The sequence below is a fragment of the Thunnus thynnus genome, chromosome 20, assembly GCF_963924715.1.
Source record: "Thunnus thynnus chromosome 20, fThuThy2.1, whole genome shotgun sequence".
Lineage (NCBI taxonomy): Eukaryota > Metazoa > Chordata > Actinopteri > Scombriformes > Scombridae > Thunnus > Thunnus thynnus.
The window spans coordinates 2,316,240-2,343,265 of NC_089536.1; the positions used below are offsets into that span (position 1 = coordinate 2,316,240).

The following is a 27,026-nucleotide window of genomic DNA, read 5'->3' on the forward strand; positions in this document are numbered from 1 at the left end:
TTCACTTCAGATTATGAGTTAATTATTGATTTTAGTTGTTTCTTGCACCTCGGTGACGGAGTTAAAACTATAAATCTCAAATGGCAAAAATAATGTTGCTGAATTTCTAGAATTATAGAAATAATCATCACATGGTCGATGAAATGTCGTTGAGTTAAATACCAGTCGTGTTTTCTGCTAAATTAAAATCTTATTTACGCTCATATAATAAAGGGAATGCAAATAAAAAACAAACAATAAGATCATAAAGACATGAAATAAATTGAATGAGAGGAAACTTTCCTGTTTTAAAACACTAAATAACCAGAAAACTCTCACATCTGATGAGGTTTTTTGTAGTGAATTGCTCTTTTAAAGCTCTGTGTTGAGTGTGTGTGTGTGTGTGTGTGTGTGTGTGTGTGTGTGTGTGTGTGTGTGTGTGTGTGTGTGTGTGTGTGTACGTGGAGGGTCAGTGAGGTTGGTAGTTTTCCACGGCCGCTGCAGAGCTGTAAAGTTGAGGCCAAGCAGGTGGAAACATCCGGCCGTCGTTCAGAGATACCCGAGAATCCATCAAAACAGCGAAGCTCCTCATCCTCAGTCGTTACACATCAGTCACTGATTGATTTTATATGATCATTAAGTGCAGTTGAACTCTACATAACGACTTTCCTCGTTAGTAGTGATCAGTTTCTCAGAGCAGGAGTTGACTAACACATATTCGCTTTATTCTGATATTAAACAGAAAAGCAGAACATCTTCACGTTGGAGACTGCACAGCAACATTTATTATGATCAGCATCACTAACTGGTTGTTTTTATGAACCTCGCACATCAGTACAATAAAACCGCACTTGATGAGATGAAAACAGGAAACAAATGTGCCACCTGTCCTCCACAAACACACCGTCAGTGGCCTCGGACGGGACCAGCACCGCTTCCTGCTTGTTGTAGGATTTTCGCCCCACCAGAGCGACGAGGGAACCTGCAGCACTTTCCCTCAGTTTTCTCGAGTCAAAGGGCACCAAGTTCATGAATTAAAGCTGCAAGCAGCGTTGGTCGGGACCTCTGGCCCGTCGGGATCAGATCATTTTGCTTTTTAAAAATGAGGGATATTTCTTACAAGTGTGGTGTGCTTTTATTTTGAAAGTGTGATTGACATGTGTACTGTCAGGTGTGTAGAGACAATAAGTAACTGCAGCTGGACACAGAAAAATACTCATATATTTGAATGGAGAGTGTGAGCGAACCCACACCTTTTTGAACATTTACTGCTTCCACATAGTTTTAGATACAAACTTCATTTGAACTTTAAATGAGTCACCAGACTTTGACCTACAAATCTTGAATTTACATGTTTTTTCTATCTTTTACTGTTTTTGAGATATTAGAGTGTGAGTTTTCAAGTCTTTTCTTGCTCCTCCTGTGATTTTATAATGAGTGTGTATTGCAGAATGTTTCACAGCACTGAGGAGCAGTTGGAGAGGAGGATTTTAGAGTACGCTTTTTGTGAAATATCCTCATAAATCCCATTACTTTGGCCAAATCTTACATTAAAAATCATATTTTTGTAGGAAATTCCGTTGCAAATCCATTGATACAGGTTTGAAAGTGGTCAGACTTATAGTTTAGACGTCAGAAGCCTCTGTTTGACACAAAGTTCAGGCCCATAGATTGCCTCCCCATTGGTTTACATTGTAAGCTGTGATGTGGCACTGCAACTTTCAGGGCTTATAAAATCTAAACCGTTCAAGTTATTACAAAGTTTTTAACAGCTTTTGTACAGCACAGTGTCATAAGTCATGTATTAAAGTTTGAAGCCGATACCATTAACGCCCTCAGAGGAGATAGCGTTTGTTCGGGGTCCAAAATTGGGACAAGGTCTTATTTTGAAAGTGAGATTGCAGACTTCCTGTTGGTCCTCTGCCTTTTGGGCTCGGTCCCTAATAACTGCACATTTCTACCACATAGATGATCTAGTTTTAACAAATCATCCTATTTACAGCAGCAGCCATTCAGTGTGTTTACATCCTGTATTTACCTCTCTGTACAGTTTGTATTGTCAGTGGTGGAGTCCAACATTTACACACTGGATTTAAATTCACACACACGAGTGGTTGAAATGGAACTTTACTCTTGTTTAAATCATAATATCATATTTGACAGCTTCTACTTTCTAACATTCACAGTATAAAGTCATACAGTTGTTTTTTATTTTTTTATTGTTTTATTTGTGTTTTCATCAGGTGTTTGTGATCAATTGAGGTGTAATTTAGTAGTTTCCAATCAGCCTGACCTGCATGTCTTTGTGTTGTGGGAGGAAACCCTGAGAGCCGGGAGAAAACCCACGCAGACACGAGGAGAACATGCAAACTCCACACAGAAACAAGTTTCTGTGAGGCTGCAGCGCTGATCACTGAGCCCACGTGACGCCCTGAAGAAGGGAAGGAAGGAGGTTAGGAAAGGTGGAGGGAGGGGGAGAGGGAGAGGGAGGAGAGGGAGAGGGGGAGAGGGAGGAGAGAGGGAGGAGAGGTAGAGGGGGGAGGAGAGAGGGAGGAGGTAGAGGGGGGAGGAGAGAGGGAGGAGAGGGAGAGGGGGAGAGGGAGGAGAGAGGGAGGAGAGGTAGAGGGGGGAGGAGAGAGGGAGGAGAGGTAGAGGGGGAGAGGGAGGAGAGGTAGAGGGGGAGAGGAGAGAGGGAGGAGGTAGAGGGGGGAGGAGAGAGGGAGGAGGTAGAGGGGGAGAGAAGAGAGGGAGGAGAGGTAGAGGGGGGGAGGAGAGGGAGGAGAGGTAGAGGGGGAGAGGAGAGAGGGTGGTGGAGAGGGGAGAAAGGTAGAGCAGAGGAGGAAGAGGAGTCGGAGGTAAAGGAGGATGGGGGTTAGACAGATGGAGGAGAGGAGGGGGGATGGAGGGATGGAGGGAGGGGTGAAGGGGTTCTGCTCATTGTTCGGTCTGTGCTGAACAGCAGCAGAACCAGCCCCAAAACCCTGTTTTCTTCTTCTTGTTTTCTTTCTGTTTCTGAGCCATTTTCTCCTCTTTTTCTTTTCTCTTTTTTTCCATTTTCTCCTCTTTTTCTTTTCTCTTTTTTTCCATTTTCTCCTCTTTTTGTTTCCTCTTCTCTTCTTTTGCTCTTTGTTTCTTTTCCTCCTTCTCCCGTTTTTGTCTCGCTTTCTTTTGTTTCTTGTCCTCATTTTGTTGTTCCTCAACTTTCATCCCCTCGTTTTCTTCTTGTTTCTCTTCTTTATTCTCCTCTTTTTCTACTTGTTTCTCGTCTTTATTCTCCTCTTTTTCTACTTGTTTCTCTTCTTTATTCTCCTCTTTTTCTACTTGTTTCTCTTCTTTATTCTCCTCTTTTTCTACTTGTTTCTCTTCTTTATTCTCCTCGTTTTCTACTTGTTTCTCGTCTTTATTCTCCTCTTTTTCTACTTGTTTCTCTTCTTTATTCTCCTCTTTTTCTACTTGTTTCTCTTCTTTATTCTCCTCTTTTTCTACTTGTTTCTCTTCTTTATTCTCCTCTTTTTCTACTTGTTTCTCTTCTTTATTCTCCTCGTTTTCTACTTGTTTCTCTTCCATCTTCCCCTGGTTTTCATGTTGTTTCTCTTTGGTCTTCTCCTCGTTTTGTTCTTGTTTCTCTTCCATCTTCTCCTGGTTTTCATGTTGTTTCTCTTCCATCTTCTGGCTGTGCAGAAGCTCCTCCTCTCTCAGCTGGGCAGAAGCTATCAATATGGCTTTTTCTGCCTGACATCTGGCTGTGATCTGGAGACACTCGTCCTTCCAGAAGCGTTGGACGGCGTCGGCCTGCCTGCTTTTGTTTTGGAGACTTTCTCTGAGGGAGGAGATGATTGAATCTCTCTCAGAGATGTCGTCTCGGCTCTTCTGGAGAACCTCTGAGAGTTCCCTCTCCTTGGACTCCAGTTGTTCTTCCAGCCTTTTTATGGTGGCCTTACTGGTGTAATACCTCTCCTTTACAAATTGGGACCAGTCGTTCCATTCGGCAAGTTGCTTATCAGCGGCGCTGAGGCGACTTGACAGATGTCTGCAGTCGCAGCAGGGAGGCCTTCTAGCCGCTGGTCTCTGCTGGTACAGACGCTGATCCGGACGCTGATCCGGACGCTGATCCGGTCGCTGATCCGGTCGCTGATCCGGACGCTGGTTAGGACGATGGTTAGGACGCTGATGTGGTGCAGCGTCAGCAAATCCACCCTGACGTCTTATATCTCTATACATGGTTTTAACAAACACAATGTCCAGAGGTAGGAAACAGGAAGATGTGGTAGACTGTAGCGCTAGACGGTCGCTGTGCGTGAGGGAAGGTCTGTGACAGACTGTGTATCTGGAACACGATGCTTGTGTGCAGATGTGAGATGAGATGAGATGGTCTCCTATTTACACACGAACTGAACTGATGACCATTCTAGAATCATGACGTCACAAAGTCATTCTGCCTTTGATGTGTCACAGGATCAAGAACATCACATGTCTGATGACATCACATGTCTGATGACATCACATGTCTGATGACATCATGAGCTCTGCGATGATGTCACAGATATTTAAATCGCTTTTCTCGGCTCGAGGAAAGTTTTATAAATATAAAACCTCCATTGATCAAAAATTCTTAATAGAAAGAGTCATAATTGATGTTTTCACTTCGAGGCGTCCTGTCAACAGTTTTACAGTCGACTCTTTTATTACGGTGGTTTATGGGGAAAAAGCTTTTTGGGCCACAGGGTGATTTTTTGCTGCAATACCACGAGTGACCACTGGGAAAAAACCCCTATCCAGCTCTCATTATACATCCATGATAAGAATATAAACATCTAACGCGCCTAAAACATTTGCATGGCTCTGTATGTTTAAGCAGGCTCTATATACTACACATCCTACCTGCTGTATAATAAAGGATGTTATTAAATTACTCATTTATTATGAATTTCAGCACTCGTACACACCTTTGCACTACCTGAGTCCTGTAACAGTTTGACCTGTATACAGACATTGTATGTTGTCCATTTGTTCTCTGTGTGTGTATCTATTTTTCACCTACTTTCTTGTACATAATAGTCTTTGTTCAATAATCGATTAATCGTTTGGAGTCATTTTTAAGAAAAAAATGTCCAAATTCTCTGCTTCCAGCTTCTTAAATGTGAATATTTCCTGGTTTCTTTAGTCTCTATTAGGGGTGGGCCTGAATGCAGATACATTATTCAGTTGGGGGTGTTCCCCAGAGATAAAGCTGAGCTACTGACACAAGCAAAGTGCTTCCAACAGACTCTCCATAACCTGTTGTTCCTCTTCTCCTTTCCACAAAGTTAGGTTGTAAAAAATAGGCAATAAATGAAAAATGCAAAGCAAGAATCACCTTTGAAGTTCTTCTACATGTTACATGCTGTGCTGTCTGTGTGTTGTGGGTGTATAAATAGGTAGAGGTCTGTGTCTGCAATGAGGTGATGAGTAAAGTTTTATCTCAGTAATCAGAGCAGTCGTCTATGATCTGGGAGACTCCAGTTTGAGACCCGGTGTGGGGACGTCGTCCTTCATAAAGTAGTTTATTCATGAACACTTATTGTAACACTTTAATTTTCTAAAATTAAAAGCGTAATAAAAACAAAAACAGGATTTTTAAACCTCTTTCCACTTTTATTCAAATACAAATACAAATAATTTTGCTGCCTCAACAAATACAGATACAAATACAGATACTGGGATCAAACTGGATTTATCTCCATGTGTATCTGGAGCCACTAGAAACCTGTTTCATTATCTCCTATAAAGCTCCATAAATCCACTGAGAAACCAGAGAAAAAAGACATTTGAGATCTTGTGTGAGAATCATCATGTTGACGTTTTCGTCAGTATCACAGTGATCAGTGATCTGTTGCACCGCAGACAGGATGCTACTAACAGCTGATTCACACCACTGTTAATAGAGACTAAACAGTCAGACTTTGGTAACGTCTGATTTGACGCAGTCTAAAATGATGAAGAGATGAATGACTGTGAATCTGAATTATAACACGTCAACACGTTCGCTCCACATTTATGCATCTTAGTCTGTTTGTGTTGTTTGTCTCTGAGCTGCTGCAGCGATTCACTCCCTGCTGCTCACACATATTATCCTCCGCTATTCACACAACCATTATTACAGCACTCACACTCACACACACACACACACACTCACACTCACACACACACACACACACACACACACACACACACACACTCAAACAGCACTTCCTGTGTGCAGCAGATGAAGCAGCTGCTCTGACAGATAAGAACCACAAAAGGGTTTTGAAACAGAACAACAGGTTTCTCTCCTCCTCCTGCCATCACCGCGTCCAACACACACACACACACACACACACACACACACACACACACACACACACACTCTTTTCATAGCTGCATATATTTCCATTACCAAAGATTTGTTGATGAATCTAAAGATGAGCAAATGAAACAGTGATTTTACTGCGTTTTATTGGCTTTCAGCAGGTGTAACGATGCTTCTTCTTCTTCTGTTTACTCCAAACAAACTGTGGAAATGTGAAGAAGTATTTCATGTCCGTTAAACCCAAATACAACAGAAACACACACATGCAGATACTTTTGGTTTGTGAGCTCAGGTTTTTTCAGATATCTGTCTGAGATTTTAGAATGTTTTAGTGTAATTTGGGTGAACTGACCCTTTAAAACCTTTCATGACTGTGGCTCAGCTTTCAGTTAAAATGGCAGATTTCCAGCGGAGGTTGTGATAGAGCTTCAAAGGTTAGTCGACTTTTTTAATATTTTAAAAGTTTTAAGTTGTTTTATAAGAAAAAAAGTTAAATTTCTCTGACTCCAGCTTCTGAAATGAGACGAGAGAAGAAGACGTGAGGACGTTTTCTGTTGATTTATGGACTGATAATGAAAGCCGTCCTCTGTGATAACGACCGTCACCGCTCCTTCACTCTTCTTATAAAACCTACAAAGAAACAGAACATTGTGCCGTTTGACACGTCAAGGTCGAGGGACGAGGAGCTGCTTTTCAGGTTTCTGAATCAACTGAAAACACTGAAAGAAAAAAAAACTGCTGCTACTAACAAACATTACAAAAATATATAAATGAACCGACTTAATGTGAGTTTATGGACTTTTTACATAATTTAAACAATACAGATACAAGATAAAAGAAGTGGTGCAAAAATTACATCTAATAGTCATAAAACACAGACATCTAACAGAGCTGCAGACATGTTTTCAGACCGCTATAAAACTATAAACTATATTATATTATATATAAATGTGTCGGCTTCTACTGATATCAGCTGGTCGTCGTTGAACCGCAGCAGAATCAGAAGATGATGAACTGAGTTCAATCTCTCCAGCGATGAAAACAAACCAGCAACAAACATCACAAGTAAACATCTGTGCTGTGAATCCACTTTGGAATCAGACAAATAAAATGTGTTTATCACCTCAGATCTTCAGTTTCAACAGTAATCCAGTGATGGTTCTCCGTTTCCGTGGTTACAGAGCAAACAGGAACTGCCAGTAGCTACTGCAGAATGACTTTCTTCAATGAATACAAACAGATATAAGCTAATGAACAGAGCTCAAGTGTAGCCCACAGCTAACTCACTGATTGCATGGCAGCATGACTCACTTCCTGCTTGCGTCGCTAAATGCATGATGGGAATTGTAGTGCCAAAACAAAACAAGTATTTTTCAGCCCTCCATCCAGACGAAAATAGCGTTTTTCTCGCCCCAAAAATGGAGTTTAAACAAAAATGGCCTCCAGAGCAAAACGATGACGAGAGCTGGACTCAAGATCTTCTGTCATCACTCATTTTTAATATCAATAAAGCTGAACACACAGCAGCGCTACTGTCACTGTAGGACTGCGCTCTCCTGGACAGAGACCTCAGATGTTGGACCTGGAATCTGCTGGAGCCACTCTCCCAGTTTGTGGGTCGCAGCCCCCAGTGCTCCCATTACCACTGGCACCACTGTTGCCTTCACTCCCCACATCTTTTCTATCTCCTCTTGGTATTTTTTGAGCTTCTTGCTGTCGCTTGGGATCGCTACGTCTATCACCACTGTCTTCTTCTGTTGTTTGTCGACCAACGCGATGTCCGGTTGGTTAGCCATCACCAGTTTGTCAGTCTGGATCTGGAAGTCTCACAGGATCTTGGCTTGGTCATTCTCAACCACCTTAGGAGGTGTCTTCCATTGTGACCTTGGGACTTCCAGCCCATACTCAGTGCAGATGTTCCTGTACACTATGTCAGCCACTTGGTGATGGCGTTCCATGTACGCTGTTCCTGCCTGCATCTTACATCCTGCTATTATGTGCTGAACTGTCTCAGGAGCATCTTTGCACAGCCTGCACCTGATGTCCTGTCTGGTGTGATAGATCGACTCTGTGTTCCTGCTCTGTGTGATGTACTTTATTGAACTGTTAATTGCTTTGGGCTGTTGGATGGTGAACCACACCTGTCATCACACAGCTCGTCAACCTGTTGGTTTCTATGGATGCATAAATATGGATGTGATGTCTACCAATACAGCAATGTAAAAATACTCCATTACAAGTAAAAGTCCTGCATGAAGTAAAAGAACATAAGTATTATGAGCTTGATGTAGTTAAAGTATTGCAGTAAAAGTACATAGTATTATGAGCTTGATGTAGTTAAAGTATTGCAGTAAAAGTAGTGGTTTGGTCCCTCTGACTGATATATTATTATATATGACATCATTAGATTATTAATAGTGAAGCATCAGTGTTAGAGCAGCATGTTACTGTTGTAGCTGCTGGAGGTGGAGCTAGTTTACACTACTTTATATACAGTTAGCTAGTTTAGTCCAGTGGTTCCCAACCTAGGGGTCGGGCCCCTCCAAAGGGTCAGCAGATAAATCTGAGGGGTGGTGAGATGATTAATGGGAGAGGAAAGAAGAAGGTTGGTTTCATCTTTAACAATGTGTTGTATTTTAAAAGCTTGTTATATTATCCATTGTGTCAAATCTTCATCTGAAAAGTAACTAAAGCTGTCAAATAAATGTAGTGGAGTAGAAAGTACAATATTTCCCTCTGAAATGTCGTGGAGTGATGTTCTGATCAGGATTGAAACATCCTGACAGATTCAGTCTTGTGGTCGTTTGTATAAACAGACGTTTTTCAGCATATTTTCTTGCAAAAAAGTAATTTGCATATTTAATCAAAAATGAGGAAAAAAAAGAGTTAAATATTGAAATTAATAATCATTTCAGGTCTTCACTGCAGGAAGCCCCGACACTCTACAGGGAGAAATATGCAGCAGATGATTACTGTAATATCCTGAATATTATTAGTTTTTAATTTTCTTTTTCTCAGATTTTCTTTTATTTTTTAATTTATTTTTTTGCTGCAGTGACTTTTGTTTTCTCAGGAGCATCAATAAATTTAATCTGCAGCTCTGCCTCCCTCACCTCCTCACAGTGTCACCTCCCCTCGCTCGCCCTTTTGTTCTCAGCCTTTTCAAAGCCTGAGGCTGCTGCCTCTCCTCCATCCAGGTTTACACAGTCGCTGTATTGAGTGTGTGTGTGCGTGCATGTGTGTGTGTGTGTGTCTTTCTTTCATACCCCCCCCCAACACACACACTCCTCCCCAACGCACACACATGAAGCCTTGCTATTCGCTCTTCTTCTTAAACATCTCTATCTCATTATTCCTCCCCCTCCCCCTCTCTCGCTCTCTCTCTCTCTCTCTCTCTCAAGCACTCATTCATTCTCTTGCTCTCCGCTGTGTGTACATGTGTGTGTGTGTGTGTGTATGTGCGTGCGCGTGTGTGTGTAGTTACTCGTGTATGCGCGTGCTGATGCGTCGCGATGCGTTCGCCCGGTGAACAGGTGTTCAGCGCAGTCAGCCAGAGCCGGAGCTCCAGAGTAGGGAGCCGATAGAGAGACAGGCGCTCGCGCACACACCCGGGGACCGAGCATCACATCTGGGGACTGCCGGAGCCTCGGCTCCCTCTCTGGAGATGATCCAGAGCTCCAGAGCACCAGAGGCAGCCAGGAGGCATCAGTCAGAGAGATTTAACCCAGCGGAGGAGCCTCAGATGCTGGGATAGATCTGCTGCTGATATCCTCTCACACATTTACTTCCTCTAGTGAGTATCACTGATGCCTGGGTTTTATTTTAATCCATAGAAATCATGACAGAATTTTAAAAAGCATCAAGTAGTATTTTTTGTACTTCGACAGCTTCGGAGCAACTTTTGTTGTCCAGTTTTGATCTGACAGGTGTCTCGTCTGGTCTGGTGTTTGTGGGCAGAACAGATCCTCCTCCTCCTCCTCGTTCTGGTGCAGAATTATCAGCCAGTTGAGAAGGACTGGGATCCAGTTTTCAGCTTTGCTTGGTTGAATTTTTGCTGCAGTCCAGCGTGAAGTGAGACTGCAGCTGTCTCGTTCAGTCCCTCTTGTTCCCTCTTGGAAAAAGAAGAAAGATTTCCACTTGCACAAGATATTTGATCAAACTATCAAACGTTTATTGAGTTCTGTAGGTAATCCCATCTCTCGTAGTGTTATTATAACACCGCTGAGATGTCGGTAAACGTGACGATGCTGAGAAGTGTCTCCGGTGACAGTTTGACACGATGAACGGAGGGAGGAGGACGTTGACGTTTGGGTGTCAGGTTGCGTTTCTGGAAGGTGTGAGAACTTTCTGAACATCCTCTTCTGGTTCTTTCTGGTGTGAACTCACCTGAAAACACCTGTCGAAGACTTCTTCTCTTTTTTATGTCTCTTTCCAGTCACAGATTTATTATCTTCAGGTTCTTATGTGTCTGTGTTTGTGTGTGTCAGGTCGGACAGCAAGATCTCACGTTTAGCCCAGAAGTGGAACCAGAGGCCAGCAGGAGATGCTCTGATCAAAGACCTGAAGCCCCTGTTTTACACGGGATTCCCCCGATCCTCACTCAGCCTGGACAGGTGAGGACACACACACACACACACACACACACACACACACACACACACACCATCATGAGGAGCAACTTTACACAAAAAAGTGTCCTGATAAACAAAAATAACAGACAACAATTTTTCATCTCAGATTATCAGTTTTTCTTTCAGAAAAACAAACAACACTAATAATATTATGAAGCAAAATCCCAGATAACATTTAGTCGTGTGTACAGTTATGAAATGGGAGAAGTAACTTTGGTTCATGTCCTCAGAGACAGTGAGTGTGTTTCCATCTACCTGTTTTTATGCACATTTTCAATTTGCATATAAAAAACACTTCTAACATCATTAAATATCTTAAAAAGTGTTTCCTGTTGTTTAAATCACGACGTGCATGAATCATGTGACTTAAACGTCACTGAAGAGCTGAAAACATCAGATCTGTGTGGAGCGATGATGAGGAGACCGTAACCTTCCTCACATCAATACATGAAACTAACAGAATATTTCCATCATGTTTTCCATCATTTGAGTTTTGGCTGTCGCTCTTTTAATGACGTCATCTCGTTGTGTCTTCTTCTTCTGCAATGTTATAACGGCACCGACTGGAAAATTAGCGCCACCTGCTGTTTATCTGCTAATATTCACACAACAGGAGCGGATGAAAACAAACATTCACTACATTTTGTTATGATGATTTTCTTGAAATTCAATTAAAATTTGCAAGACTTTGAAGTCTTGCATCAACAACGAACTCTCATTGAATCATCAGGTCAAAATCTGTTTCTTTGATAAAAAGTCAAAAGCACAAGCCTGAGAACATAAAAACTGAAACAGAGGAGTCAACTACGACTCCCAAGGTGCATTGCAGTAAGAAGCATCCAATTACAGACCTTCGTAGACTTGGTAGAAATCTGATAAAACACTGAATTCAGTGTGCTTATGAATGCTTCAATGAAGCTGCAGCTCTGATTTACATCCCTGACTGGCTTCCTCTCCATAGCAACAGCAGCTGAGGATCATGGGTATTGTAGTATTTAAAGCAATCTGCCAAACTGACAGATAAACCCAAAATTGTTGTAGAAACAAAGATGAAATAATTCAAACCAGTGGTCAGATAATAAACATATAGTGTGGTTACATGATCCAGGAGACTGCTGTGTTTCTATGTTTAGGAATATTGAAAGATCATTGACAGATCATTTGGGAGGAAAATACCTCAAAAAGCTGCAGAATAATGGATCAGGTGAAGAACATAATTCAGAGTGTAGAGTCCAGTATTTTAACATGTGTTTGTAAGCAGTTTATTCAGGGTTCGGTTTAGAGTCACCACTCTGTTAATTGCTGACAGAGCCTGAAGCATCAGCACTGTTGCCATGGTAACCTGTAGTTTAACATATTGTGCTGTGATTTAGAGCGGCGGTTAAACTGTTGACCTGAACGACGTTTGAGGCGTCCTCATTTATATGAATTTAATACCTGACAGGCAATCAGAGACAAGCACTTTATGTCATAACAGATGTTTCATAATCGTATAATTATATATGTGTATATGTGTGTGTGTGTGTGTGTGTGTGTGTGTGTGTGTGTGTGTGTGTGTGTTTAGGTTGTTAATCTTGTTTGTGTGAGCAGTGAGAATAAATGTCTGCAGTCACAGTCTGCTCATTGACCCACTGAACTGGGTGGATCATGTAGATAAACAGCATGTGTTGTTATCTTGTGTAACAACAGCAAATTACACTGTTGAGGTAACTGATCCTTCAAACTCACTCTGCTTCATTACCGACTGCAGCTGATGTCATCCAGAGTATTCAGGAATTGTTAGCCTGCTGTTATTCTTTATTTTCTTATAGCAACAAATCCTTCGAAAGACCCAAACTATTGAGTATCTCTAAACACTAACATTAAATTAAACACGTTATTTTATACCTTAAAAATCAACTGAAATCACATTGAGTCATCCCTTTTTGTTGTCAAAGACAATGTTTTTTAAATGTAATATTAATAGTTAGGAGTTAGGAGGGGTGTGTCGGTGTCTGTGTTTGATTGACAGCAGCTGGAGGGGCGTGTCGGTGTCTGTGTTTGATTGACAGCAGCTGGAGGAGCGTGTCGGTGTCTGTGTTTGATTGACAGCAGCTGGAGGGGCGTGTCGGTGTCTGTGTTTGATTGACAGCAGCTGGAGCTGTGTGTCGGTGTCTGTGTTTGATTGACAGCAGCTGGAAGGTTGTGTCGGTGTTTGATTGACAGCAGCTGGAGGGGTGTGTCGGTGTCTGTGTGTGATTGACAGCAGCTGGAGGGGTGTGTCGTGTGTCTGTGTTTGATTGACAGCAGCTGGAAGGTTGTATCGGTGTTTGATTGACAGCAGCTGGAGGGGTGTGTCGGTGTCTGTGTGTGATTGACAGCAGCTGGAGGGGCATGTCGGTGTCTGTGTGTGATTGACAGCAGCTGGAGGGGTGTGTCGGTGTCTGTGTGTGATTGACAGCAGCTGGAGGGGTGTGTCGGTGTCTGTGTGTGATTGACAGCAGCTGGAAAGTTGTATCGGTGTTTGATTGACAGCAGCTGGAAGGTTGTGTCGGTGTTTGATTGACAGCAGCTGGAGGGGCATGTCGGTGTCTGTGTTTGATTGACAGCAGCTGGAGGGATGCGTTGGTGTCTGTTTGATTGAGGAAAAAATTGTACAATTTTTAAATATTAGTCAAAATTTGCAATTAAAGACCATAAAAAAATTTTGAAAAACATTTTAAATAAACATTTAAATGTTTATTAGTAAATAAACATGTATTTTATGTGTATGTGTGTGTTTGTGTGAATGACCAATAAACACAAATAATAATTAATAATAAAAATAAAACCAATACTTATATTTTTTTATAAGACGAAATGAAACACAAAATCATATTTTTGAGATTAGTGATATAAACAGTCACAGATAAATAAATGAAAATAATGAAATGAAACTGAAGATTCTCTGGAGACATTTGTGTTTTCACCATCAGGCTGTAGGATGGACGTCTGGATCAATTTGTAGGCTGAACCCAGTTCACACACACACACACACACACACACACACACACACACACACACACACACACACACACACACACACACTCGCTGTCAACGTGGGTACTTATATATAGAACAGAAGTATTAGCAGCAAGCTGTGCTAAAAGAAGCAGAATGATACTCATGAATAAATAATGTTATATTTGATGATATTTGGAGTATTATTACTGAAGTATTCAGACTAGAACTGCAACAGTTAGTCAATTAATCGATTAGTTAATTGAAAGAAAATGTATCGCTAACTCCTTAGATAATGGATTATTTTTAGTCATTTTTGAAGAAAAAGGCTCAAAAGAAGGTTCCAACCTCTCAAATGATTAATATAATAATAATAATAATAATAATGATTAATATATAATATATATGAATATTTTCTGGTTGAGGACAAAACAAGACATTCAGGGACGTCACGTTGGGCTTTAGGAAACATTGATCCACATGTTTCACAATTTTCTGACATTTGATGGACAAAACAACTACTCAAGAAAATAATTGACAGGTTAATCAATAATGAAAATAATCAATAGTTGCAGCCTTTATTAACAGGTCAGCAGCATTTTGATGTTATAGCCGCTTCAGGTGGAGCTCACTTTAATAATTCACACAATATGTATAAGATAAATATATTTAATATAGATATTAACAACCTGTAGAACTGACAATATGTGATTTTACAGATAAATCTCATGTGGAAATGTGGAAATGAATCTGGATGTATCTCAATAAATCATCATCGTCACCATTTTGCAGGGTTCAGATTGGACAAAGTGACTTTGGAGCTCAGCTTAGACTCTAATAAGATGACTGTTATTATTAATTATCATCAACACACAGCAGAGCGATTCAGCCAATCAGCAGCAGTGTTTTGACTCTGTGGCGTCCTGCTGGCTCGAGCGCAGAACAATCAGGTGGAGCAACGACGAGGCGCTGCTGCTGTGTTTCCTGTCCTCATGAGTGTGTGTGTGTGTGTGTGAGAGGCTTTCTTATATACACAAATATGTAATAATACCTGAAGGGTTTGTATTTGCTGCAGAGAATACGGACACATCATCCAGCCTGTGTAACTGACGGTGGTGAACGTTATCTTCTGTGATTCTGAATCAATTCACAACATTTTCACTCTCATTTATGTTTCACTCTGTTTAGTGGACAAAAGACACCCCCCCCCCCCCCCCCCCCCCGCTGTGTTGATTGAACCAAGAGCGTGTGTTGAATCGATGACGGAGTCGAGTTGTGAGATTCTCGCCTCTATGATGTAACCGCCTCCACCAGGCTGACTGACAGTGACGGTTACTGATTCATTGATTTTATTTCCACGCCCGCCGTAGCGGGGAGTCTTGATCAATCAATATAGATACTGTTAATAAGTTCAAAACATAGACTCATGTGTCTCACATTCAGTGTGAATCTGATAAAATAGAAGTGTTTCTGTTTCATGAGACGTACAAGTTTCAGACGACAGAAACGCTCTGTGTGGATTTATCGTTCAGGTGCTTTCAGACAGCGAGAGGAAACGTCAGTGCACTCAAAGCCGCCACCGCTGCTGCTCTCGGATACCTCTCATCCTGCTGCTATAGTAGAATAGCGCCAGTTGTAGCTTGTTTGCTAACTAGCATCGTCAGATCAGACTTTGAAGCTGATGTTGCTCTGATTATCATCACTAGTCGTATCTCTATTATCATCATCGTTGTTATTGTTGTTGTTATTATGCTTCTCTGTGTCTCTCTCAACCCAACCAGTCGAGCCAGATGGCGTCCACCTAGAGTCCAGTTCTGCTGGAGGTTTCCTCCCAGTAAAGGGGAGTTTTTCCTCGCTGCTCATGCAGGGATGTCGGGTCTCTGTAAATGAACCTGCTCCATGTTAAAAGTGATTTGGCACTGTATAAATAACTTGAAGTGAAATTGAAAGCGTCTCTCTTCATTGATCCGTCTGTTCTCTGAATCATTCAGTCAGATCAGCTGTGCATCAGTGTTTGTTTACATCAGCTGTGTAAGAGCAACCTTATCACTGATATGTTTACGTTGCAGATGGAGACACAGATCAGTTTCAGTGCTCAGAGGCTGTATGTATGTTTACCTCTGTGACTCATAATATATCATATAATCATCCATAAGAGGCACAAACTGGTGTCGTAGTGGAATAAAGTGCAATTATGTCTGCGGTGCTGGAGGGATGAAGATGATGATGGTGTGGTGTCATTCAGGGAGCAGCTTGTTATATTATCCATTGTGTCAAATCTGCACCTGAAAAGTAACTAAAGCTGTTAAATAAACGTAGTGGAGTAGAAAGTATAAAGTAGCATCACATGGAAATACTCAAGTAAAGTATTTCATAATTGTACTTAAAGTACTCGTATGTGTATCAGCTCTTCCTCACAGAGATGATCATATGAAGGAAGCCTGTACAGTCGGCTCCTGTATCACTGCTCTCCTTCATCATAAAAGCCTCTTTCTGACAGTCTTGTCATTTCAGTGACATGTTGAATTTGTCCAGGTGTCATGTAGAGACTGAAGGAGGGCCGAGGCCGACAGGAGGTCATTTAGACGCCTGATGAAGAAATGAAGCAATCTTTCCTGACAAGGCGAGAGCTGAAGGGAACGTCTCCAGCGGAGTTGTGTGTCTCACAGCGGCAGAGAAGTCGTATAAAGCTGGTGGTTGTTTTCAGGTTCTCTCCATGTCGGAGCCCTCTGAGTCAGTGGTTGTTGTATAATACCTCCGAGAGAGACAAGTACTGAGGCTGAGTGTTGTTCCGTTCTTCCGTTTGTGCTGTTTATGTGAGTCCTGGTCGCAGCAGCGTTCTCACCGACCATCATCCTGCAGATTCTCCTGGTTGTTGTTCCAGTGTCTCCTCTCACTTCCACCCAGGAACATGAATTATACAGACTGGAGACTCTTTACTGCACATGAAGCTTCGTTTTCATACTCAACAACTTCAAGTAACATTTACACTTTGACATGTATTTTCAATATAAAGCAGCTTACAGGCAACTAAATATGCAAAGTTACTTTAAAATGTGTTCAGCATCATCTTCAGTACCAACGTTAAGGAGCTCTGAGCGGCGTGAACGTGCCTCACCGCTTTGGGAAACACGTGTTGAAACTTTAGTTTGAACTTCTTGGATTGATCGTTATTAGTCGAATGACAGATAATGAAACTTTAACTTCCACAGCTGATTCATCATCTGAACATTTGCAGATTAAAGTCTAAACTTTTGTCTTCTTCTTCTTCTCTCTCCGTCGCAGCAGACACCTCCCGGGTGTTATGACCCAGCAGATGCAGAACCTGCAGTTGTCCCAGACCAGGAAGTCCCCCAGTGGGCCGGCCTCCCCCAGCGCCGCCAAGCGCCTCTACAGGAACCTTTCGGAGAAGCTGCGAGGGAGCACCTCCTCCTTCGAAGATTCCTACTTCTTCGGCAAGACGGACCGTCTCCGCAAAGCCTCGGTGAGTGAGAGAGGATGAGAGAGGAGGCGCTTCACTGGATCAGAGCTGCTAACATTAGTCAATTCATCAAAACTATTAAATTAAGTTCCAACCAGTTAAATAATCAATTAATCATCATACTGTGAGAAAAAAAAAAGTACAAACTCTCTGATTGGAGCTTCTCAAATGTGAATATTTTCTGGTTTGTTTGACAGTAAACTGAATATATTTGAGCTAATATTGGTTGAGCATCGCAACACTTCCATATATATATATATATATGTATATGTGTGTATATATATATATATATATATATATACACACACACACATATATATATGTATATGTATATATGTGTGTGTGTGTGTGTATATATATATATATATATATATATATATATATATATATATATATGTATGTATATATATATATATATATATATATGTATATATATGTATATATATATGCATAAAGCTGCTTCAGTCGTCCAATCAGAGGACAACAGAAATGAGTTTAATCCTCTGATTGGATGGTTGAAGTGTGCAGACAGACCTAAACATCATAAACTAATAAATATTCCAGCAGTGCTCACTTCAGGTACATTAAAGTTATTCAAATCAATCACATGATATACATGTGATTGATTTGAATAACTTTGAATAACTTGAACTGAATATCTCTGCAATGCTTCAGCTGCATCCAAGCTGTTCTTTAATGGTTTTAGTTGTAAAGCTCTGGTGTCTGACGTGTAGTGTGGAGAGCTGAGAGAGAGCCGTGTGCTCATCAAACACTCTGCAGACATTTAGCTGCAGGTTTACCAGGACATCTCTATCTGCAACACCGGCCGTAAAGAAAACCAAACTGTTCAACAGATGAACCAAAATCTTGGACAAAGTGAAAAGTCACAAAGATCTTGTATTTCTCTACCAGAAAGCATGAAAACCAGTCCAACAGTGGTCCAGATATTTCCCTCTGAACATCACATGTTCAGGCTTTTGTCTGCTTATTAAATTATTTCAGATGAAATGTCACATGTCAGATGTAGACATGGAGGAGGGAAACCCTGTCGGCCTGTTTCTGTCTGCCACAGAAGGATCAATAAAGATCTAGTTTGGTGCTTCACTAATTCGATGTCTTCACAGGCTGAGACTCTGTTCCTTCATTTGTCTTTTATTAAATCTCCAAGCTGCTGCCTCAAGCTGTTTCTCATTGTCACGATGACATCATGAGATCTCCGTCTATCACCGCTCCGCTGCGTGTCTGTTGCTGAGGTTTATATCTCAGGTGTTTCTCTTACAAACTGATAATCGGTCGGTTGTAGGAGGAGGGTTAGATGCAGCCGGACGTGTCGGCGTAGCAACGCTCGTCTTCTCTGCCGCCATCATCACGTCCTTCCTGCTGCCCCGTCAAACATTTGGTCAGTGTGGGATTCATGGTGTGTGACGGGGTGTTAGGGGTCACACTGCGGGTGTGTTGAACTCTCTCTGCCAGCCTGCTGACATTTACACACCAGTCACAACAGCAGACATGAAACAGAGAGAGGCAGGCGGGGGGGAGGAGGAGGAGGAGGAGGAGGAGGAGGAGGAGGAGGAGAGAGGAAGACGGATCACTGCCTGTGAAATCACAACTCACGTGAATATTTTTGGTAAAATATTTCAGAGCTGCAACGATTAGTCGGCAGAAACTGAATCAGCAGCTACGGTTGTTCAAACATCGGACTTCATGCAAGAATATTTTCAAATTCTTATCTTAAACTCTCTTTTTGTCTGTGAGGTTTTACTGGTACGAGTGTCTCAAGTCAAATACAACAAACTTTCTGCCTGAAACTGTCTGAACTGTCATAAATCATTTCAGCCTGATGGACGTCGTCACGTTCATCACCACAGACGGCCGACGGTAACGGCGTGAACGTTTCTTCTTAGGTCCATCGATCACTCAAGGCCCTGGTGTCTTCTGGAGCTGTAATAATTAGTTAATTAATCGATTGGTTGCCAATTATTAAATTAATCATCAACTATTCTGATAATCGATTAATCATTTTGATTCTCTGATTCCAGCATCTTAAATGTGAATATTTTCTAGTTTCTATGACATTAAACTGAATATCTTTGAGTTGTGGACAAAACAAGACGTGATGACGTCATCTCGGGTTTTGATTGACATTTTTTTATGGACCAAACAACTAATTGATTCATCCAGAAAATATTCAACAGATTGATCGATAATGAAAATAATGAAGTCTGACTCAGATTATTACAGGTTATTATAGATGTGTGACTGCAGTGAAGCAGCAGGTTGGAGCTGCAGTATCTGCATGTGACTCAATTACAGAATAAACAAACACAAACCGTCCTGATGATGAGATGAGATGATGAGACCCTGCAGACCTGCTGCTGGATCCTCAGTCTACTTCATCATAAAAACAACCAGCACAGAAATCCAATTTAACTTTTTAATACATGGACGTTTTTGGGCGAGACGTGCTCATCCAGCGTTTATTCTGCCAATGAAATTGCTTTATTATTAAAAAGTCAAATGGGAGTGCTGTCCTCGTCTCTGCTCTTTATCGTTGTACATGAAGGAAATGACCTCACAGCAGAGTCGACGTGAAGCGTCAGACAACTGCAGAAAGAACAAATTAAATTTTTTACAGCCTGTTTGATGTGACTGATAGTTATGTTTCCTCTCAGAGAAATTGATTGTTCTGGCCAGGTAACAGCTCTGACACTCTTATTGCTTTCTCTGCTTTCTCTGGTGAAAAAAAAGCTTTTTGCTCTTTTGTTTCATCCATCAGAAGTAAAATAAATCTCCTGTAAATAACAATAAGGACGTTTGTTTTTGAACATCTGCAGAACAGCTGGAGCGTGTTTTATTCTGTCGTTTTATCATGTGGAGGTAGAGAGTCGTGTCTCTGAGAGGATCATTTTTAATCCTTTTATAGTATCGCAGCAGAAAATTGCTCATTTTCTCATCATGTGTACTAAGCATGTTCAACAGTTACTGGCTGTCGAAGGCTCTGGATCGCTGCCGTCCTCGATGATGTTGACGGTGATGAAGGTTTGATAAATGACAGGAAATCTGGAGCCAGATAGTTTTTCCAATACTACGAGCGCCGGGACCCGTTTCAACAAATCTGCAACATGCGAGCTTGAATTTCAACATGATTTAATTTCCTCTCACATTAATTTTGACACCAATAGTTGAACATGTGACTCCCAAACGTGTCTGTGTTTTATCAGCGACAGTCATTGTGAAACATGCGGCGAAGTTCTTGTAAAACGGCCCCTTCAGTGTCTGGGTCCTGACTATAAATGAAATGAAGGAGGAGGAAGAGGAGGAGGAGGAAGAGGAGGAGATGGAGGAGGAGGGGGGGGGGGGGGTTGGGGTGTCAAAACAGGTGAAAACAATATGAAAAAGGTCGCTACATGTCAACACTCACCTGCTGACAACCATATGTGTTGCCACGGTTACGAGGGTCCTGCATACATATAATAATCTCTGTCAGATGGATTTGAATTAAAGGAAAAGTTCAGTTTTTCACGTCTGTCTTAAAACAAAACTGTGTGTCAATAACACATCCCATCTTCCTTTGCTGCTACTCTGCTCTGACTTCCTGTCAGAGTGGCGTGTTTAAGTGACTTCCTGTGAGAGTCTCTGTCTAAATGTGTGTGTTTATTCATCAGACCATGCAGGGCAGCGACTGCATCTTCGAGGCGGTGGAGCAGCAGGACCTGGACACGGTGCAGATTCTGCTCTACCAGTTCTCTGCCGAGGAGCTGGACCTCAACACCCCCAACAGCCAGGGCCTGACGCCGCTGGACATCGCCATCATGACCAACAACACGCCCATCGCCAAACTGCTGCTGAAGGCCGGTGGCAAGGAGAGTCCTCACTGTGAGTACGACATGTTTCCCAGCATGTAAAGAAGTTTAATTTGTGACCTGATGAGGACTCGAGACCTGAATGTGCAGAAATCTATGTGGGGAGGGAACGTCTCCCCAGACAGGATGAGTACGCAAGTCCAAACTAGTGTCCTTGGTATTGAGAAAGGCACGAATTCCTGCGGGCGTGCTCGCCACATATCGCCACTTCCTGTATCTGTCATTTTAAAATAAAAGCCCTCCAGTGTTTCATACACAGTCCAGCCGTATATCAGGTTCTGACCGAGAACCGACACTCTTCACACAGTCGACACAACAGCAACAATCATGGATCAAACTGTGACACATTTGCATTGTTTTCACACAGAAAGCGTTCAGTGACTACAGCCTTCACATGTCCAGACAAGCAACAAAACTCTTCAGTTTATGTTCAAACACTAACATGTATTCATACGGATCAGAACCACTGAAATACATCGATATTCAACCAGAAAACAAGACGTCTGCTGCATTTCTATGACTCGTTCCTGTAGATACACTGTAGTACGTTCTATACAGAGATACACATCTGACTGTATTTACACTATATACACATTTATACACTATCAACCATTAAACTACATAAACACAAACAGTGATGTAATAAAGATCTTCATGTTCTGCATGTTGTTGTGTGTCTGATTGACACATGAGTTGTTGTGTTTGTGTGTAAAATGAGCGGTTGTGTGTTGGTAAAGTTCAACATGTGGACTCAGTGTGTAACAGGTGACTATATGAGCCTCATAGTTTATAATGCCCCCGTTAAGTTTCTCTTATATTGCTGATAGTCTCTGCGTTGTGTTGTGATGATGATGATGGTGGACTAACGGCTGACAGTTGACTCCAACGAAGACGCCGATTCAATGATGTCTGTTTATTACTTACAAGCACTTTGAGATGTGGGGGATACAAGCCCGGTCTCAGATAATCACTCTGAATGTCAATATCATTATAATCAGTAATAAAGTCTCTCTCAGGTCAGCTATACATTAATATTTACAGGTTTCCATTTAACAATCACACACTCACCTGGTCTGACTGGTTCCCCAGGTGATGCTTTATAGCTGCATCGTTACCATGGATACTGTGTAGCCAAGTATTAAATATTAAATATAAGATAACAGCATTAAATAATGAAAATAACACAAATATGTAAACCATACAACTATTAAATAAAGGTAAAATTACTGACAAAATTATGTTTCGTATTAAAAGATTTTGCTATTAAAGATAATGACCATTTAAAGCACAACTGATGTGTTTAATGTAACATGCGAGAGGCAGATGTTACACATGCTGGGAACCAGTAAAACCATTCAAAACTAATATTGTAATAAAGTGACTTAACATGTACTGACTAACCCAGAAACGTGTTTTCAGTGTTAAATTATGTTTTAAAAAGGAAAACTTGTGACAAGAGATCACCATGTAGACTCCATATATACAGTATATATATGTGTGTGTGTGTGTGTGTGTGTGTGTGTGGATCAGACAGGGTCTGTGTTTGTGTCTGCAGCCCAGTCTGGGTCTCCTCTACCCGGACCTGAATGAGCCCGCTATCCCCCCCCCCATCACCCTTCACCCTCCTCCAGTACCCCTCCCCAAGTCCCCCCAACCCCTGCCCACACACACACCCACACACACACACACACACACACACACACACCCATCAGTCCCCCTGTTGTCCTCCATAAACCCTCCAAAGACAGGTGGTTCTTACCTTACTGCTGAAACCCCCCCAGCCCCCACAGTCTGGCTCTGTGTGTGTGTGTGTGTGTGTGAGTGTGTGTGTGTGTGTGTGTGAGGTGGGGGGGGGGGGGGGGGGGTGAAACAGTGGCCACTTTACAGCGAGCGGGGCCTCCTGCGTGACTCCCTGCTGAACAGCCTTAACAAGGTTTGTCGTTTAATGGTTTAACTTTTCCAATGATGCATGTAACGCCGGGGCAATTACAGCTAAGTGATTTATTGTGCTGCGGGGCCGCGGCGGCGAGGGCTCTCCAAACAGCGGCCTGGACTCTGGGCGGCGGTACAATCCCATCCTTGTAAACAAACACAGAGTAAACATTGCCGCTGTTTTCCCTCCTGGGGCCTGCTGCTCTCTGTTTATGTCATTCCTCAAGTGCCAAGTAAATCAGTCAGCCTCGGCCTGACAGCCCCGTGTGTGTGTGTGTGTGTGTGTGTGTGTGTGTGCGCGCACGCTCACTCACGTGCACTGGTCAGTTTCCATCCATAAGTTGGTGTGTGTGTGACTCTGACTTGAGTAAAAGAAGAAAAACCGCAACATAAAAATCTGCATCACAACTACAAGTTTCAAGCTTTTACTTTGTTAAAGAAAAGTTTCTAATTAATTTAATGAAACAGACATTTAAACATCATTAAAGCAAAACCCTGAACAGAGAGATAGAAGAAGAACAGACGCAGGTGTGAGTGAGCTGGAGAGGAAGAGTAGAAAGTCTGTTTATGAGCACAAGACAAGTGAAACTGAAGCTTTAATTTGGTCATTTTTCAGTGTAATTCTGTGTAAAACTTGTGAATTTTAACTTTAAACCCTGAGTGAACAGAACTGAGCAACAATGTTTTATTTCTTATGAAACTAACTATTAAAAAAATCTATAAAAACTACAGTCAGTTTAAGGTGAAGATGAGTTTGACTTTATTATTTAAGACTCCGTCACATCAACAAGTTTCTTCAATCTTTTACTTCTTTATATAACAAAACAAAATCCTGATAACATGTCATGTTCTCACTGACTCTCTAGCTCAATATTTCAAGTCAAAATTCTGTGACATCAGCTCATAATTTCTATTTAGAAAGAGATTTTTAAAATAAGTTGATAGTATGATCGAGGTTTTATAAGTTAATTTAAGTTTATATACACAGACACAACATCTCATTCACTTCAATGTGCTGTATGTTTATAATAAGTGTAGAAATATTCATTAATTTATCATTTGTGTAGTTTGTAAACTGAATTTTTGTGTTTTATCTGAGTCGAGTTGAATCAAACTACTTTATATATTGTTGGAGGAAAAGTTTTCAAAATGCAGTCGAATAGCAGAAGCTGTGTGTGTGTGTGTGTGTGTGTGTGTTAATGTGTCTGAGCTCACCTACGTTGCCTGTGTGTTAATTTACGAGGCCCCTCGGGGCCCCCGTGGGGGGGGTGTGGGGGGGTTGCTCTATATTTATCCTCCCGTCTCTTCAGTCAGACACTGTGTTTCTGTTTGAGATTCAGCAGCCTGTTAATTTACAGCCTCAACAATTAGCCACCGTTAGCAGCTAGCCGGGCTCTGACAGGCCGAGCTGAACAGGAAGTGACACCTCCAGGTTTTTAATATGGCTGCTGGCGTTTCCAACGGCAACTGCCAGACGGATAGAATGAGGAACACCCAGCAGGACGTAGTAGTAGTTAAAACATTAATCAAACTTTATTTTAAATTCTGTTGGAGATCCCAAAGTCACCAAATATTTAAAACTATTTATTTTAAATAAGGCAGGTTCACTAAAGCGACTTTACTTATATATACTTTAATTAATCTTCATTAATCAGTCAGGTTGGTGTCTGATTGGTCAGAATGTGATAGAAACACATTCAGCTGCTGAAATCTTTTAATAAACTGTTTATTGCATCTTTTCAACGTCAGAATTGATCTAATAAAACTTTAACCTTGAGACGAACGAGCTGATGTGACCTTTCAGTCCTTAAACTGCAAATCAACTGACTGACCAACACTTCACATCAAATAACTCATTACAATCATTTGATGATGTTTTAAACAGTTCAAACAACCACAGTTTCATTCAGATCATTGAACATTTTCTCATTTATTTCACTATTTTATTGTTTTTTTTAATTGAAGAAATGTATTTTAATTTCATTTATTTTTTATTTGAAGGACGTTGCTCATTAATAAACAGAGAAAAAGCCTAAAAGGATCATTTCCTGTCGTCCTGGGCCACATTAATTAATACACAGAACATAATTAATACACACAGACTAAAACAGTAAACATCCACCAATCAAACAACACAACACAGATTGTTAGCTTATAATACATGTGAGGAAAGACAGACGTCTTTATAAACCCATTTGTGTTTTATTTTTTAATCTCAGCAGCACTTTAATATGTGCTGAATGTAGTTTTGTGTGTTTTGATAAAAACATGAGTTGAGCAGCTGTAACTGCAGTGTGTGTTGTGTATAAAGAGCCTCAGTGCACCGATCACGCTGCAACAACCTCATCCCATATCAATCAGAAACAATTATCAGGAGTAATTAAGTCCATTCAGTAAACGTCCCTGCAGAGAATCACACTGATTCAACCCCTCTCACATTACTCACATTTATTATCTTCCATCAGAGGAAACTGACACAAACACTCAGCAGATAAATACATCCAGTAATTAGACAAACAAGGATCCTCATCACTAAATTAACATGTCAACAAAAAAGAACACTCAAGTATTTGTTCAGTTTCAACCTTTTTAAAGTCCTTTGGTGTTTCACATCCTGTAGTTTCATATTCAGCCTGAGAGCTGTAATCTGTGTTTTTCATAATAACACTGTCTGGTGTGTCAGTGTGTAATTTGTTGCTTGTGGCTCGTTATATTCTAATTATCAGTGACTCTGCGGCTTTATAGTGAGTTTCAGCTCGTTGTTTATCTGTCCGGCTGCAACTTTACTGTTCTGCTTCAGTCTCAGCGGCTCATAGCGTCGTTTTATGAGAAAAAGCTGTAAAAAGTCACTGTTCACTACCTGCTCAGCACCAAACAGACACAGTTAGCTGTAGACTAGCTGGTGAACATAGTTAAAGAGTCAGATATTTCCCTCAGGAGCTGGTAGAGAGTAAAAACAGAGTTAAAAGAGAGTGAATATTGGACAGAAACACGACTCCACATGAATGATAATGTTGCTCCGTAACTGCTGATTGTGGAAATAACAACACATCCTCATAATTAAATGATATCATAGGTCTGAAATTCAACCGGCAAAAACCGACCTTTAGTTACGCCATCTAGTGGTCGTAGTAAAGAACTCCAGAATGAACCATAAGACCTGAATGCACCACTTCCTAAAACCGTCACTCATCTCTGTTAAACAATAGTGATGTTTTATGACGCTGTGGTTCAGGTCTGATCAAAGATCAACATGGCTAATTTCACTTTGTTAAGGTTAGAGAAACATGTGTTGTGGGTTAAAGTTACTACTTCCTTAAACTTAGGCCACCTTCATCATCATGGCCACGGGGTTAAAGGTTAGTGGACGATTGTAGTTACACTTTTTACAAAACTCTCCTCTAGCAAAGTCTCCTGTTGGGTTAAAGCCTCCACCCTCCTCCTGTGAACGTCATCTGAACTGCTCCACCTCACAGTTACTACAGACGCTAGATGGCAGCTGTCACTTAAACGTTACTATGTTGTTTTTGGACGACTGACGTTACGACCTGTTGAGTCGTTTTTCTTGAGAAGACAAAAAATCAGTTAATGCAGGTTTAAATAAAAGAACAGAAGTGTTAAACCAGCAGTCAGGTGTCTGTAATCATTCCTCCTGTTCATACTGGATATTAAAAGATCCTTCAAATGTGCTTTCAATGGAAGTGATGGAGGATAAAATCCACAGTGTGTCCACACAGTCATTTAAAAGTCTGTGTGAAGCTTCTATTCAGCTTCAGCAGTCTGAGTTAGTCATATCAAGTGGATATCTGACACATTTACAGTCTTTTTAGCAT

The 27,026-nt window shown here is 41.3% G+C and overlaps 1 protein-coding gene across 4 annotated transcripts in view; it reads left to right on the top strand.

Annotated features, from left to right (window-relative positions):
- Window positions 1–27,026, top strand: part of ankfn1a (ankyrin repeat and fibronectin type III domain containing 1a) — a 133,944-nt gene that overhangs the window by 54,077 nt on the left and 52,841 nt on the right. For 3 of the 4 annotated variants that reach the window (XM_067575570.1, XM_067575571.1, XM_067575569.1), the window contains exons 7-9: window positions 10,795–10,920; window positions 17,203–17,401; window positions 21,064–21,274. In XM_067575570.1, the coding sequence (XP_067431671.1) occupies window positions 10,795–10,920; window positions 17,203–17,401; window positions 21,064–21,274 (536 nt within the window). The remainder of the gene's footprint in view (window positions 1–10,794; window positions 10,921–17,202; window positions 17,402–21,063; window positions 21,275–27,026) is intronic. The other variant, XM_067575572.1, reaches the window with a different exon arrangement.